The 17,144-nt window shown below is 42.2% G+C and overlaps 1 protein-coding gene across 4 annotated transcripts; it reads left to right on the plus strand.

Annotated features, from left to right (window-relative positions):
- The first annotated feature begins 619 nt into the window (after positions 1–619).
- LOC308496158 (glutathione S-transferase A4) lies at positions 620–16,586 on the plus strand. Of its 4 annotated transcripts, none has more exons than XM_081044924.1 (8): positions 620–693; positions 1,594–2,265; positions 7,569–7,620; positions 9,017–9,149; positions 10,013–10,154; positions 11,799–11,930; positions 14,578–14,716; positions 16,434–16,586. In XM_081044924.1, the coding sequence occupies exons 2-7, from the start codon at positions 2,254–2,256 to the stop codon at positions 14,698–14,700; spliced, it is 594 nt and encodes a 197-aa protein (XP_080901050.1). In that variant the 5' UTR covers positions 620–693; positions 1,594–2,253; the 3' UTR covers positions 14,701–14,716; positions 16,434–16,586. The 4 variants fall into 4 exon arrangements, with proteins under 4 accessions (XP_080901050.1, XP_080901047.1, XP_080901049.1 ...); XM_081044921.1 differs by having other exon boundaries at positions 625–693; positions 1,594–1,698; XM_081044923.1 differs by having other exon boundaries at positions 625–693; positions 1,594–1,665.
- Positions 16,587–17,144: the final 558 nt, after the last annotated feature.

A 17,144-nucleotide genomic window follows, 5' to 3' on the forward strand; every position in this document is an offset into this window, starting at 1 on the left:
GGCAGACTGCCACGTGCAGCGCCTCATTTGGATGTGTCTGGAGTCTTGGAAGCTTGACTACCCTACGTTCTCCTACAAATGGACCTTGAGAGCTTGTTTGGAGGTTCTAGCAGGGGAGCGCAGCTACTCGTATACCCTTGACCGAGAAGACGGTCCTCTCCTCTATCGGGGAAGGTCGTCCTCTTCGACCGAGCGCGCAGCTTCGGGAGGGACGCACATGGATCGGTGAGGGAGGAAGGGGACACCCGCCTAGCCAGCCAGATCAGCCGAATCAACCCTGGCGATCAATGGGGTGACAGATGTCGCAGCCAGATCGCCCTCACATCCGAGAGACTAAGGGTGGCTACGAGCTATATAAAGCCCAAAAGAGTTATCTCTTTTCGCATAGGTCGACTTCTTTTAAGTATGTTCTATCCTAATTATGTTCTAAGTCCAAACCTACGTAACACTTCAAAAGTCATTTTAGCCCTCAAAATGCTAAAATTAATGTTAAAACTGACTGAATGTGAACTTTTTTCGTATTACCCAGAATGCCTTGCAGATGGGTGGGTCATGCTAAACACTGTTGTCTTGATTGGTGAAATCTTCCCGGAGCCGCGCCCACCGGTACCGCCTCCTCGTCACTAGCTGGTCTCTTCTCTCAGCTGCTTGCAGCGCGCTGTGTGCGGCTCCGGAGCTCCTAGCGGACTGCAGGTTTGTGTCCCTCCTGCCGCCCCCACCCGCTCTTTCCCTTCTCGTTTCTCCTTCCCTCTATTCTCCCGGCTCCCAGCGTCTTACTCCACCCTCCATTCCCCACCATCCCCCGCTTCAGTCCTTCTCTTGTCTCCCACCCTCCTGTCCTTTGCGCCTCCGCCTCCGTCTGGGCAGCGTGCGTGTTTTTATTAACCGTCTCTGCGGAGTTGGTTCCAGTGATGGCAGGCCGGCTCGGATCCTCCGTGGGCGGGGCCGGGCGGCCGCTGTGCGCGCGCCGCGGACCGCGGGAGTCTAGTCTCGGGTGGCTGGCTGCGTCTGTGGCCTGGGCGCATTCGCGAGACCCGGGGCTCATCTCCCGGCGGGGACTGGGGACGTGCGGGACCCCGGGGCTGCCACCGCAGGCGTGACGCTGGACGCACGTTTTGCAGACAATAGTAACCCTCGGCCTCTCCGCCGTCCGGTTTCTGAGATAATCGAACAGGATGCTGCGTGTGAAAGGATGACTCCTTGCGGAGGTTCCAGGGGGTGTAGCATTAATTCTCCGCGCCCCTCCGTTCCTGGCCTCTCCAGGTCGAATTTGAGAAATCTAAGATTTTGAAGGTCAAGTATATGATGATCTAAATCTTTGGAGTGCCTTACCACCCACGCACAAATGTCTTTACAACGTACGGCCCCTGCTTCCCAAGCATACGGAATAAGAAATCATAAATAGAAACGATATGAAAGCCAAGGTTTTTGTTTGTTAATGTTGTGAAACGGTGGTGTGTTTTTAGGGAGTGAGGGAAAACGCAGTAAAAACAAAACCGTTTCCTGTGCCCAAATCGTGAATAGTCATTTAGCCCCTGAGCCCTGGGTCGAGGACACGAAATTAAGAGGAGCTGCTGCATTTGTTTTTTTCAGAAAGCCTGAAAGGCCATCATGTCAGAGAAGCCTAAGCTCCACTATCCCAACGGAAGAGGCCGGATGGAAACCGTAAGATGGGTTTTAGCTGCCGCTGGAGTCGAGGTACTCTGTGTGCTGTTTCTTCACAGATTTGGGCACAACTTGGACACTTCTGAGCAAAACACAAATGGCGGAGCCCTGATCTAGTCCTCTCCCAGTAACATAACAGACATGCTTCGTGGAGTCAGAGGATTCCTTCCTTTCAAGGGTTTTTTCCTTTATAAAAGGAATATAGTGGATGGAATTCCATTTTATTTCTGACTTTCACTTCATCATTGGCTTCTGATGTGCCGCCGACAAATATTTGTTAATAAGGAGAAAAGAAATGAACCTGAAATTTGCCAGTTACTCCCAGAACTTTTGTTAATTTTGTTAATACATTCTGGTCCCCATAACTTTGGCCCAGTGTTTTTGTTTATGTTCTGTTCTTTTTTTAGCTTCATATTTCTGGAAATGTTCAAGTAGGAAAAAAAGTAGAGAAAACATTGTCATGGATTCCATGTACCTTTTACTCAGCTTCAACAATCATTAACTGTATGCTGATTTTGTTTCATCTACGGTATCTACCTCCCTTCACTTGTTTTGTGGGAGTATTTTAATGAAAAATCCAAACATCATATGGGTTCATCTGTGAGTACTTCAGTTTTTACCTCTAAAAGATGAGGATTTTAAAACATAACCACAATACCATTATCACATCCAACAAAAAATTAACAATTTTTTATTATCATCTAACAGTCTGATTGTCTCAAACTGGTCTTTTTATAGTTAGTTTATTCCAGTCTGTATCTAAATCAGGCCCACACCCTGCATTTGGTTATGTTTCTTTCAGTATTTTTAAAAAATCGATAACATTTTCCTCTGTATTTAAAAAAAATAAACTTTATATTTGGGAATAATTTTGGATTTATAGAAAAGTTACATAATGTAAAGTGTTCCCATGTAACTATCACTCATTCTCTCCTAATGATGACAATTCATGTAACCACGTCACAACTAAGAAATTAACATTGGTGCATGACTAAACTACAGACTATTCTAATTTAATTAGTTTTTCCACTAACATACTTTTGCCGTTCCAGGATCCAACAATATATTAGGTCGTTTGTTTTCTTAGTCTTCCTCAATCTGTGACAGTTTCTCAGTGTTTATTTCATGACCTTGACAGTTTTGAAAACGGTTGATCAGGTTTTTTGTAGAATCCTCTTGTTTGGGTTTGTCTGATGTTTTTCTCGTGATTAGACCAGAGTTTGGGGTTTGGGGGAAGAACAGCACAGAGGTGAAACATCCTTATTGCGTCATAGGAGGGGTTACGTGCTATTAATATGAGTTATCACTGGGGCTGTTAATCTTGGTCGCTTGGTTACGGTGCTGTCTGCTAGGTTTCTTCTTGTCAAATGACCATTTTCCCTTTTATTCTTTGGAAGCATATCGTTAAGTTTATTCCACACTCAGGAGGATGGGTATTTAAGCTTCACTTCCTGGAGGGGGAGTATCTACATTTAGAATTTTTATGTAAGGGAGATTTTCCCCCACCTCCCCAATTTATTTATTTATTCAATCATTTATTTATAGCACCACGGACTTCAGCATATTTATTTTTTACTGTGGGTTATAATTCAGTAATTACTTTCTTGCATAAAATGTTCCAGCTTTGGCCATTGGGACTCTTCCAGGTTAGCTCTTGTGTCCTTTCCAGATATCCTCTTCCCATCACCTATCAATTTCTTACTTTCTGACACAATATGATGCTCCAGGCTCATCTTGTGTTGTATTTTCCTTGTCCTGGCCCTAGAATCAGGTATTTCTCCAAGGATCCCCGGTCCCTTTTATTAGAAAATGGTATTAACAGCCAAGACCTGGGTGCAGAGTGTCTGCATTTGTTTTAGTGACATTTACTGGTGAAGAAACTGCCCTGTAGAATTTCCCCCATTCTATATTTGGCTGATTTACCCTCATTTTAACATGTTCCTCTCTTCTCTCTATGTCCTCACACACAGTTAGTTGGATCCAAAGGTATCATCAAATCTATGCTCCTTTTCTCTATCTTTAATTTTTGTTTTCCCTGCCAGGCTCCAACAGAGGAATATTGTGCACATATTTCTGTTGTACGCCATCAGGGGTGCATGATGTCTGACTGTCTCGTTCTCAGTCACGCAGACCTTGATCCCTGTGTTCTGGTGACGTCGCCTTGATCCACTCATTAGAAAATCTCCCCCATCACCCTTTCAGTTAGTGGTTTGAGTAGCTGTTGATCCTCACCATGGGTAGGGATTGCAACATGGTATTTTTCTATTTTTATCCTTTCACCTGAATTTATTAACTGTAATTCTCTTCTAAGAGTAATTTTTCATCTGTTAACTATTTAATTACCTTGAAGTGCAGCTCACATAGGAGAGGCAAGATAAATGCTTGATTTGGACTCTTTATCAATTTTCTGAATAATGAATTGTTACCCTGACAACCTCCAAAGATGACAAATGAGGGCTACGGAGTTTGGGGTTTTGTTTTTTGTTTGGGTTGGGCTTGGGTTGGGGTTTATTTGCATACCATTATAATTCCCCACACGGTGTTTTACGATTTTGCTAAATTAGTTGATACCATTTTTGTACACAAATCCTGATTTCTGAGTACTCTTGAGAGACTGGAAGATCTAATGAGATTGGGCCCTCATTTCCACATGGCAGCAACTGCTGAATATGAATAAGGACTGCCACGACTGATGGGTCTTTCTAATTCAACACAGACCCCTCATTCCTTATTGTCTCAGGACAAATTTTCTAATTTTGTTAAGAAGAGAGTGAACCAATTCTTGGTCCCAAGTCCTGAACCTGATCTGTTTGTTTATGTCAGCTGTCTAACCCTCTATGTTTCTGAATGTACAAATTGTTTTTTTTAAATAGGCTTTGCAGTGGCTATCTTATTTGTATATGTAATATAATCCTTTATCTCCCCTATGTTCATTCTAGGGGAGATAAAGGATTATATTACATATACAAATAATGTAACATCACTCTGTCCTTCCTACTCCCCTTTGAGTTAATATTCTTGGTTACAGGAATGGAAACCCAACCCTAAATAAGTTAAATAAAAAAGAACATGGGTCATGTGATCCACCTATCCTAAACCAATTACAGTGAGCAGGCAGGTTGGATAGAATAATTAGTCCAGATTGGATTTGGGGCCCACTCCTCTGACCTGCGTGGCAGGAGCTTGATTGGCCTCCCTCACTAGGGCTGACCAAGTGGTTTACAGGATCAGTTCCTAAAAGGTGGTATGGGGGAGGTCCCCGCCCCATTTCTTTGCCAAAAGACAATTTTAGCCAAGTCTGTGCTCATATAGATCCGAAACAATCAGGAGGGATGGGCTGGCAGCCACTGGATGAGTTTGTGATTCCCAGTGTCACAGTGTTGGGTTGAGCCTGCCATGTAAAGCACACACATCTGAGTAACTGGGTAACTAAACCTGCTGAAAGGCAGCGGGTCCTAATTCAGGGAGTCACTGTCCTCCATCTGTTACTTGGTTTAAGTCCTTAGACACTGGTGTGTGCTGAATTTTGCTTCTTCTCTACCTGAGGCTCCATTTGCTGAAGGCGCCCCCCTCCCCTGCAGAAATCCAGTTAGATCCATCCCCCTTGTTAAAAGGGAAATCAATACACGTAAAAGAGAAGGCTTCACAGCCACAAGCTCCTAATTCAGGACTTCTGGGTAATTCATTTACAAAAACTGAGTGTTGAAAAATGGAGTGCTACAGTGTGGAAGTGGACAGATCTCAAAAGTTAGGAAACAGAGACAACTGATTGTGTTTGTTAGATAGAAACCCAGACGCTGTCTCTACCCTTCCAGCCTTGGGCAGTACTTGGGCTGGGGTTGCCAAGCTCCCTCCAAGCTCTGTCTGGTGATATTTTTTCTTCCCTTTTTGTCCCACCTTCTCATCTCCCCTTCTGGTGCTAGTTTCTTCTTACTGACCAATTGTTTTACAAAGCTTGACACAAAAAGTTTCTCTAATGAGAGCACACAGTTTGCATACTGTCCCCAAAGTAAAAAATCAGGATCAGAACCATTGGGAAGGACTTGGGGTTTTTTTGTTTGTTTGTTTGTTTGTTGTTGCTTTTTTAATGTACAATTCTGGTTTCTCCCAACTCCTGAATAGGAGTCTCTGAAGCCTGGGGTGGGCCTGGGAGCCGACCTACCCCACCCCCCACACTTTCCCATAGGCTTTAAATGGTCATGATCATAAAAGCTTGAGAGGAGTAGTGTGGAGGGAACACCACCTGCACCACATCTGACCAGCTGGGTGTTTGGACAAATGCCCGAAATATTGTTGGCCCTAAGCACCAGATAGAGCTTCTCCAGGGGCACTCCGGCCCCTCTTCTTAGACCACGAGGACCCTGGTGAGTAGCAGGAGCGAGCCTACAGCCCATATCCCAATTCTCGCCCCAGGTCAGCTAGTTAAGAGGGAGGAGGGGAAGACTGCCAATTCTGTGCTGGTCAGCTCCGCCCTCCCTTGGATGATTTGGGGGAGCAGCCCAGGGACAGGTATCTGGGGAACCATCCAGGCACTTGGTGGGAGGAGGCCTCCTCTTCCTGACATGAAGTTAACATTAGAACATTTTATAATGTCAGGAAAAGAGAAACTTGTTGTCACTGTTTTTCCCCCCAACTTGTTAATTTGAAAACTTTCAAACCTATAGAAAAATTGCAGTAGTACAATGGATACCTTTCAACTAAATTCAGTTGTTAACAGTTTGCTACCTTTGCTTTCTGCCTTCCTCTCTCTCTACTTCTCCCCGCACCCCAATCCTTTGAAAATAAGTTGCAGACATTAGCAGGTATCTTCCTCCTAAGAATAAATAATTGTTCTAATAACCACAATATCTTTGTCGCAACTAAAAACTAATACTAAGTGTGTAATATCTAATATGCAATCCTATCTTCCCCCAAATGTCTATCTAATTGTTATATATCTGTTTAGCAGTTATAACTGCCTCCTGCAACACCACCCTCCATCCGTGATCTAATCATTTATCTAGAACAGTACCCGCTTTTTTTTTTTTCTTTTCTCCATGCTCTTGACTCTTTTGAGAGTCTAGGCCATACATATTGCAGAATGTCAAACATTCTGGATGTGCCTGATTCTCACATCATAGTTAGATCCAAGTTAAATGTTTTTGGTAATGTTTTTACAGTGCTACTTACTGTATCCTTCCTATTGTGTCTCAGCGGCAACAACATGACATCTCGGAGTGTTCCCCAATGGGGAGCTAAGTTTGGCCACTTGGTTGGATAGATAGTGAGATCTCCAGATCTCTCCATTGCAAAGATAGATTTTTCCTTTATTATAATGAAGTAACGTGTGGGGTGATACTTTGAGATTGTGTGAATAGTCTGTGTCTTATAACCCAATGATTTCAGCATCCATTATGATCCTTATTAGGATGAGTTATTACATTGTAGGCTGCAGGTGATGATTTTTAAAATTTTATCATTAATTAACAACAATTCTACATTAGTTGGTGATAATTGTGCTATGAGAAGAGCTTTTCCTTCTCCCCTTTATATGGTGTCATCATTTATGGACACAGGAATTTTTTGTTGGTGTGCATTATAATCCATAATTGACATTACTCTTGATACTTGAATTGTCCGGGATTTGCCTAGGGAATTACCCTCAGGTAGGGTGGTAAGTGCCTTGCCTTTGACATCTCTCATTAGTCTTTGAGCACTTTCTTGCCTCCCGACATAGCAGAATCAACCTTTTTTCCTTGGGCCCTGGTTTCTTTTAGTGGGCAGTGATCTTTCGAAACAAAGATGTGGGTGCTAAGTGTCCTTTTTCTCTTGTGTTTTGAGGCAATTTAAATTGGCGTTTGCAGTCCTGATCCTGTAATGACATGTACCTTTTTCTGGGGGGGGGTATCTTTTTTAAAATTTAGTTTGATGAAGAATTTTTAGAAACAAAAGAACAGTTGCAGAAGTTGCAGGATGGTGAGTATGGAAATGAGACAACTGTTGGTAAAACTGATTTTTTTTTTTTTTTTAAATTTGGTAGAAGGGTAAAGATGCAGCTGACATTAAACATTCAGAACAGTATCCTAAAACCAGACAAAGGACTAATAGTTGAAATTGCCAGAAAATTGCTTCTTGTTCAGTAGTTCTATAAGCGCTAGCTGAAGGGAGGGAGCCGTTCCTTCTTCCATCCAAGTAAACAGTCCTTCTCCATCCTTTTCTTCTCCCCCAGGCCTCCTCTGACCTCTGTGTCCCCTTCCTTTCCCTCATCCTTTCCCTCCTCATCTTCCTTGCTACATCTCTTTCACCTCCTCCAAATTATCAGAGGCCTCAAGGCCTACTTAAAGCAGGAAGATAAAAGTTCCCATGTGCCCTGGGCTGTGTTTCTGAAATAAATACCAAACAAATGAAATCAATGGAAGGCTCCCCTTTAACTGCCCATCAGCCCTACTCTGTGTCCACGCCCCATGAGAAATACCTGGCTACCCTGAATGCTGCCTCCCTCCCAACCATCAGCAACGGCCTCAGGCCCAACTCAACACTCCCTTGAGAGAGACCACCTCTGCAGGGCTGTAATGCCACCTGTTATGGGTGACACTGGCCTGACATCACTAGTCATGGCTGAGTACTCATCTCCTCCAAACCCTCACATACCCCCAATCCGCGAGCCCCTTGAGGGCTAAGCTGTACCCTATCCTTGCATCTGTCCCGGGGCTTAATATGTGGAAAGTGTTTGACACAGGTTTGTTCAAGCAAGTGACAGGTTACTTGTTGTCCAGTGACAGCAGACTTGGTAGTTAGTGGCCTGTGGCTGGGAAAGAGAAAAACCAACGAGTCTACGTGAGTACCAGTTGGTGATTTAGGCTTCACGATCAGATTCTCTAAGGCAGTGTTGTGGGTAGAACATCCTACAGTGAGAGATGCACTGTCCAATGTGTTAGCCACTAGCCGTCTGTGTCTGCTGAAGACTTGAGCTGTGTCCAGTAACGAAGGACCTGAATGCTAAATGTTTTCCAAATTTTAATTAGTTTACACTTAGGCTTAACTAGACACATGCAGCTAGGAGCTACTGTATCAGCCAGAGCAGCTCTGAAGCAATATCTCCACTACATTTCCCTCTACGCCTTGTCACTGTGGGTGGGCATTTCTCCCAGATGACGATGAAAAGGGAAAGTTTAGAACAATGCTAGTGTTCAGGCTTATGGCTTAATTTGCTCCCCTGAATGACATTGAAGTTATCTGTCATCAGGGAGTTTCATGCTGTTTCCTAAAGCTGTGTTCCCCCGCCCCCTGTCCATTTTCATTCCCTAGAGCATTTCTTAGGGTTTGGGGGACAGGGAAGAGATCACTTCTAACTCTGGGTTTCCATTCTCAGGTAACCATCTGCTGTTCCAGCAAGTGCCAATGGTTGAAATTGATGGGATGAAGTTGGTGCAAACGCGATGCATTCTCCATTACATAGCAGACAAGCACCATCTCTTTGGCAAGGACCTCAAAGAGAGAACCCTGTACGGTGGCCCCTCTTGAATATTCTTGCTTGTCAGCTTATTGATGCCTTAGCTGATTTGCAGTCCTCTATAGAACACCCCATCTACTTTAGGTCTTGTATCATTCGTGTGAACAGGGAACAAAACCCCAGAAACGTAGTGAAGACCAGTTAGAAAATCAGTACAGCGAGTCTGAGTAAAACGGTAGAATAGAATTGAATTCAGATATTAGATTCTGTATCTGGGGTATGATTGTTTCAGGTTTGAGCATTGAATGCTTTGATGTTACTTTTTACCTTACTTGCAAATTTATTGCCCTTGAGTATTAGAAATAGGAAGGTGTTGTAACATTCAAGACCTGGGATACTTTACCTTGGATTGTAATTTGAACTCAGAGCCTGGTCCTTATTCCGCCTAGATGCATGATCCTAGGCAGAGGTTTAAGCTCTGGAGTCCTGATGAGTTTCCTCTGCAGTGGGGATAATAATAGCACATTCCTTATAATGCCATAGGATTCAATGGAATAGTGGATATAGAGTGTTTAGCACCCTGCCAAGCATTCTATAAATGATATCCACTATTCTCATAAATGTGAAGGTCCACCTACACTGAGCGTGGGTGCTGGAGTGAGAGTGGAGGAGTACGGGCCAGTGAGAGAGAGCAGCCATAATTATTGTGCTTTCTGATTTGTGCCAGATTTTTCTGAAAGAATTTTCTGAATTGCAGCCCGAGATGTCTTTGCCTCTTTTCTCTTAAGAGACAGGTGTAGGTAAAAGCTTCTTGGTACTTCAGTTGCCAGAGCCTTAAGAGAAAAGCATTCTTAGTTGTGGACACTGACAAGTCCCAAGAAGGGGAAACTGAGAAAACTGTTTTTTTGTTTTAAGGATTGACATGTATGTGGAGGGGACGCTGGATCTGCTGGAACTGATTATCATGCATCCTTTTCTAAAACCAGACGATCAGCAAAAGGAAGTGGTCAACATGGCCCAGAAGGCTATAATTAGATACTTTCCTGTGTTTGAAAAGGTAGGTGGCAGAGAAGCCTATGTACACAGCATAACCAGACCACAAGGGAGCGCCACCAGTGCCCTTTCCACAAGCATAAAGCTGGGGCCCGGTTTACTAAACTCACAGCACTCCTAAGAGCTGACACAAAGCAAAGCCAGGATGTCTTGGACCCCCTCAGACTCTAGGAGGGAGGTCCACATTATCCAGAAGTCTGGAGAAAATATGGGCTCACCACATGTGTGCGTCATTGTTCCTTACATTCACCAGGTACCCACCCTGTGTAAGATACAGAAAAGCAGGAACTACCTAATTCATTCATTCTTTCATTCCACAAACGTTTGCTGAACAGCATTATGTATCAGACATCCTACTTAAGAGTTTGATATGAAGAGAAGAACCATGGCTATTTATTTCTCTTCCCTTTGCTCTTTGTTTTGTTTTCTGTTTTGTTTTTTCCCCTAGTCTTAATTACTCTTATCTGCTTTTCTGAGTTTCAAACTCCTCTTTTCCTCAACTGAGAGAAATTGTTTTAAATGTTTTGATTAAAAAACAAAAGAAGAGAATGTAAAAATATGGAATTGGCAAACTTCCTCTGGCCATCTTCATGCAATTAGACTTAAGAAGGAGAGATATTTCCTGGGGTCTTTTGTTGTTTGGTTTCATGGTCTCTTGCCTATGGGCACTTTGTGAATGTAAAATATGATAATGCAGAAATGTGGTGTGACAAGAAAGGAACAGGTGCCTTGTTCTTATATCCCTGTGGTCCAGACTACGTCAGGGCTCCTCCCAGCATATGAGCTAAAAATGGTTACCATTTTGAGTGACGTGCCCAAGGTGGCGAGCCTGGAGTAGAACTCTGCCCTCTGACTGCAAATTCTGGATTCCTTGTACTCTTCCACTCTGGCTCCAGTGGCTCTACTTGATTTGGAATCATGCAGAGTTCCCATCAGACATACGTGTGCACACGTCCTTATACTCATGGGCATCCAAGAGTTCACTGCAAAGGGGATCTCCCTTCTACTTCCACTGTTCCTTGCTTTCCCTTATCATCTATTCCTGTGACTCTGCACCTGTCTCACAGTGAGAGTCAAGATGAACTCACACGCTTCTAATTTTCTGTGTCTTAGAAGATGTGAAAAGAAACTTGCTTTTTTTTTTATAGTCACATCTAATTTATGATTACGAGTGCTGATGTTCCTTGAAACACAGACCTGGCAAATGAGATTGGACTCCTTGACGAGGACCTATCGCTTACTTTCTACCTCACTCCCCTCTCCCCCAGCCTCCTGAATTCATCAGGGCTAATTCATTTCTGTAGAAATATATTTAAAATGGTGTCCTTTTAAAGCACTGGATGATGAATCCAGAATTGGTATTTTCTTCCCCTTTTCAGTGTTTTATTCTAATATGAAGCAGATATTTAATGATGCTTTCGTTTTTACATCTTTTGTGTTCTCTCTCTCTCTCTCTCTCTCTCTCTCTCTCTCTCTCTCTCTCTCTCTCACTGATAGAGGGAGCTTCTTCTTTATTGAGATTATTTATAAAAGGATGAAAGGATAAGGCCATCATTTCACCCTTCTCAGACACTGCACTGATTCAATAGCTTCCTCCGTTTCTCTATGTACAATATTATAACTGATGCAAAACATTTGTATCCTACAGGTTCTAAGGGAGCATGGACAAAGGTTTCTCGTTGGCAGTCAGATGAGCCTTGCAGATGTGATTCTACTCCAAACCATTTTGGCTCTAGAGGAGAAAATTCCTAATATCCTGTCTTCATTTCCTCACCTCCAGGTAAATAAAACCACATATTAGAAGATTGGCCCAAAACTTTTAGGCGTTCCTTCAATGTCTGTTGATTGGTTGGCTGTGTGTGTGTGTGTGTGTTTGTCTGGGTCTGTGTGTGTGTCTGTGTAATTTTTTAGTTTCTAGTTGGTAAAATGAAATGAAGGTACAGACTTGAAATTGTTTTTCTGCTCCCCAAATCTTTAGAGCTGAGAGATCATTTACATGTGAAAGAAGTGTTGTCTTAGTTTTGTTCCATAACTGCACTCTTGGGACACACTCCATCCACACTTTGCCGGTATGGACTTGCCATAGAGGTAACTGCGTGGACGAGGCTGTCCTCACCTGTTCCTGATGAATGTACTGATGGGAGGGCTTGAGTGTCAGCATCAGAAATAGTCTCTTCATCAGGGCGTGGTTCCCGTTCTCAGTAATGACGTGTTCTCAGATTGGAAACGTCCAAGCGTAAGTTCTGAGGGCTATTCAGGAGCACCCTAAAATCATCCCAAAGATTCCCACCATTCTCCCCAGAAATTCCAAGGAAAGACCTGTGTGTGGCTCAGCTTGTTCCTCACTATTATTCTGGCATAGATATAAATGGTCTTTTGCCGGTAGAATAAAAGGTTCCAAAAAAAACCAATCTCATTCAATGCCTTCAGTATACACATGAGACTATAGAGAGCCTTAAGAAATAAGGAGCAGACGAGATGGCCCAGCTAGTGGGTCCCTGACTTTTGCCTAGAACCTTAGCCTTTTATCTGCAAGTCAAATGGGCTTTCCTCTACCCTGGGGGTTGGCCAACTACAACCCCCCACCATCCCGGACCAAATCAGACCTGCCTCCTGTTTTTGGATAGCTCTTGAGCTCAGAATGGTTTTTACATTTTTAAATGGTTGAAAAAAAATGTCAAAAGAATATTTCATGACACATGAAATTATATGAAGTTCAAATTTCGGTGTCCATAGATAAGTTTTATTGGCACAAAGCCACACCCATTCGTTTATGCATTGTCTGTGGCTACTTCTGTGCGACTATGGCAGAGCTGAGCAGTTCTGATAGAGATCATATGCCTTGCAAAACCTAAAATATCTACTAACTGGTCCTTTATAGAAAGAGGTTGTCAGTCCCTGAAATAGACCACACTGACACATCTTTGACCGAGTTATCGAAAGCCAGGAGAGACATGCACTTGTACTCCAAAGAGTAACTCACATACTTAAAAAAAAAAAAAAAATTAAGTCTAGTAAACGTCATTTTGATACACTAACGAGGACAACCACCACCACTTATACACCCAAAAAATGAGAATAAAAATCTTCAACAAGGCAAATAGTCATCATATAGGTTAACTATCTGTTTATTTCTTCATGAAAACACAGAGATGGTTATTTAATTTGACTTTAGTAACAATAGGTCCCTGGAATAGCCCAGGGGCCTACTGGTATTTTCCATCTGTGATGCTGATAACTTTTTTTTAAACCTCAGGCACGTCTGTGTAAATACAATTTTAATCTCTGGTCATATCAAGCATCAATATTAAAGGACTTCAGAATCTAACACCAGATCTGAGTTGAATTAAAGGGTCATCCCTGCATTAATTAAAGGGTTAAAAAAATGTCAAGAGTCACAAAAGTTTTATTATACATGAAGGTATGGACCACAGGTAAATCTTGAATGATGAATCTTATGGAATAAGCCTCTAAATATTCATGTAATATTCAAAATTAGATAATACAAATAGTTCAAGTAAGTCACAAAAAGAGAACATTGTCATAATTACATAGCACTAATTGATACAATTATTACTTTTTATTAGTATTAGTGACATATATATGTATGCTTATATGTGTGTGCATGTTAAATTAAGGCTGTGCTTTGTATATAGTCTACTTTTAAAGTCGTAGCTTTTTAAATAAATGACCTCTTTGAAAGATTTTATTAGAATAATTACTCGTACATCTGATGGATATACACTTCTTCGTATAGTTCAAATTTTTCACTAGATCAAATAGACTTTTTTTCTCAATTACTGAGAATTGGTAAGATTGGACGATATGAATGAAAAATATGATATTTTTCTTCCATTTCTTCTAGTTTATATAAATAACCGGTTTCTGAGCCCCAAGCTACAAAAAATGCAACAGACCATCTCCCACACATAGCCAGAAAGAGGATTCATTTGTTATTAGAAGTAAAAAAGTGCAAAGAAGCTGAATCTTACAATGTAAATTGTAATATCTGATGACTTTTTAAAGCACGTTTATTTAAATGACTCATGCATTTTCTCTGAGCAAATCAGTGTATTTAAGGCACTTCCCATGTCTTTTTTTTCTTCCTTTTTTCTCTTTAAGCAAGTATCATAATCCTTTTCTAAGTATCTTTTTTTATTTTCATATCTCTGAAAAGAATTCACATCTTGATGTGGACAGTGAGATTTGCATAAAGCCTTATCTAGATTCCAGCTATTGTTGGCAATAACTGTAAATAATCATACCAATTGATCAGACCCTAAACAGATGCTGGATTATGGTTCTGGTTGTATCCTGGCAACAAATATTCATTGAACAAATTTTGATGGGCCAATTTGAACAACCATATTTTCATAGCAGCTAATACCTTGCTGTTAACCTTGAACTTCAGTGTTTTCCTTTTTTAGGAGTACACAGTGAAAATGAGTAATATCCCTACAATCAAGAAATTCCTTGAACCTGGAAGCCAGAAGAAGCCTCCTCCAGATGAAATCTATGTGAGAACCGTCTACAACATCTTTATGCCGTAAAACAACACATGCATCTGTGAGTGAGAGGTCCTCCTTAGAAATTGCTGTATCTACAAGTAGTATCTTAATTCATGCCAGGCTGCCGTGATCCCAGCTCTGTCGTGGTGCTATGTATAGTTATTCCTAAGTTGGGTCTTTCATGTCAATGAAATCTCTTCTAGAAACAGACTTTTTTTTTGTCCAGTGAATGATTGTTATGTGACCTTTTTCTGAAAATCTTTTTGGAGAGGCTGGCATTTAAGTTAGATCTGATTTAAACTCATTTCCTGATAACAGGATTGGGCAGGACCTCATGTTCTCCTCTGAGCTTCTTTTTTCCTCTCCTTCTCCCATTTTAAACCCCCTCTGGTCTCTTCCTAGTTTTTAGTGTCTAATAACAACAGAATGTCTAGTGAATAACTCTCCTCTGAGCAATGGTAATAATGAATGCCGTCCATTATTAGCCAAAATAAAGAATTTACAAATCATTGCCCTGTTGCTAGAATTTTTAAATTAAATTCTTTGGAATCTATGGTTCAAAAAGTATAAAAGGCAATATAGTTGGAAGTGTTTTCAGCCCTGCCCCCCCAGCTATCCAGTTGTACTCCCCACAGGCTAACATAATTATCATTTGTTTATCCTTCCAGTTATATTTGACAAATGTATAAGAAACTGTAAATATATATTACTTGTATCTTACTACTCAAATGGTTATTTGTAGGCTGCTATTTTTTTGCATTTCAGAACTAAAAGGATGGTTTGTTCATACTGCTTTAAACGTGTTGATTTGTATCTCAAGTATTAATTGAGTACCTATCATGTGCCAGGCAGGTGCCAGGAGGCAAAACCGTACTATGGAGCCCCCTGCCCTAGAAATATTTACCATACAGTAAGGGAGGTAGATGTATAAACAACAGAAGTCATTTTCGAAAAGGTAGAATTGCTGCTTTCAGAGCATTGAATACTCAAACATTTAAAAACCGAGGAAAGGCAAGTTTTTGAGGAGGGTCTCGGAGAGAGAACACACTCATCCTTTACCACCCAAGGGGTTTAGCTCAGATGTAAAAAATGAAAACACAGTCATGAGGTCATCATTAATGCCCATCACAATCATTGCAAGAGCCTTAGTGTTTATTAGAGGCAAATCCAGTGCAGGCATCCAGGTAGTCATTTGTCTTCATGCTTCACAGCGCGAGCGCTCTGCTACCACTCTAATATTTAGAACTGCTGGAAGAGCTAGGGTTTGGTGACGTGTGTAGCACTGGGGCAGGCCTGAGGTGCAATGACGGCCCAGGCCGCTGTTTCTGAGGAGGGTGCCCAGGCACTGGCCAGCATCCCGAGGGCAACGCCAACAAAAAGAAGAAAATGAGGGAGTGTGTGGTAAAAAGAATCACCCCTCCCAAAGGCCAAACCAAGACAGGTCTGACCTTTGCTTCTGGAAGGTAATTTCTAAGCCCTTGGAATGTCACGTCACACCGGAGTGTCTTTGTTTGCCTGGGGGCCTTGGGCCAGCCAGATAGGAACAATGTGACAGGATGAGAGCTTTGAGCCACACCAGCAATGCAATGTAGGGAGGGGGCATGCAATGCAATGTATCCTGGGGTGTCAGCTCACTTCTGGAGGGGCTGGAGATGGATGAACCCCATGGGCAGTCAGTCATGCTCACGTGATAGAGCCCCAATAAAATCTCTGGACTTAAGGCTTGGGTGGGCTTCCCTGGCTGACCATACTTCATTGTCACACATGGTTGCCAGGAGGAATTACTGTCATCCGCGACTCCAGAAAGAGGACATCTGGAAGCTCCATGTTTGGAACTCACCCAGACTCTGCCCTGTGCATCTCTCCCCCAGGGTGATTTTCATCTGTATCCTCCCCCTGTAATAAACGGTAGCCGTGAGTATAACAGCTTTCGGTGTGTTCTGTGAATCCTTCTAGTGGGTTGTTGAACCTGAGGGTGTTTTTGTGGGTACCACCTTGAACTTGCAATTGATGTCAGAGTAAGGGTGGTTGTCAGGCCTGCTCCTCCTGAACTCTTCAGGGAGGAGAAACATTGTACACTCATTTGAAGATTACACATGGGAACCAGACACAGACTTGATAACACACTAAGGGATCTTTGCTATTGAGTTTTGTGGAATGGCAGCACATGTGGGCTATTTTATACTACTATTTTGGTGTGATTTTACTATCCAGTGCCATTGTCTGATAATATTAATCGAGACAGAGCCTGCTATGTAGACCTTAAGCCATTTTGCAAACATTGCTCATTAGGTTTTAATTCTCTTAGACACAGGGGGTCCTCTATGCTGGTTCTTTGAAGAAACAATCAAGGAGGAAGGTTGGCTTCTGTGCTGCATTAGAGGATTAGAGAAAATAAATACAAGGGGCCAAGCTGTCTCCAATGGAGACAGGGTCTCATATCTTTTCTGCTCATGGTTGCTTACACGACCTTACGTGGTATAATT

Source organism: Rhinolophus hipposideros (assembly GCF_964194185.1).
Source record: "Rhinolophus hipposideros genome assembly, chromosome: 3".
Classification (NCBI taxonomy): Eukaryota; Metazoa; Chordata; class Mammalia; order Chiroptera; family Rhinolophidae; genus Rhinolophus; species Rhinolophus hipposideros.

Bases quoted from the DNA above. Each gene is read 5' to 3' on its own strand.
- LOC308496158 (XM_081044921.1), top strand. From the start codon at position 1,612: ATGTCAGAGAAGCCTAAGCTCCACTATCCCAACGGAAGAGGCCGGATG. The intron at 7,621-9,016 runs GTGAGTATGGAA...TTCCATTCTCAG, and splicing joins GTTGCAGAAGTTGCAGGATG to GTAACCATCTGCTGTTCCAG. The intron at 9,150-10,012 runs GTACGGTGGCCC...TTTTGTTTTAAG, and splicing joins GACCTCAAAGAGAGAACCCT to GATTGACATGTATGTGGAGG.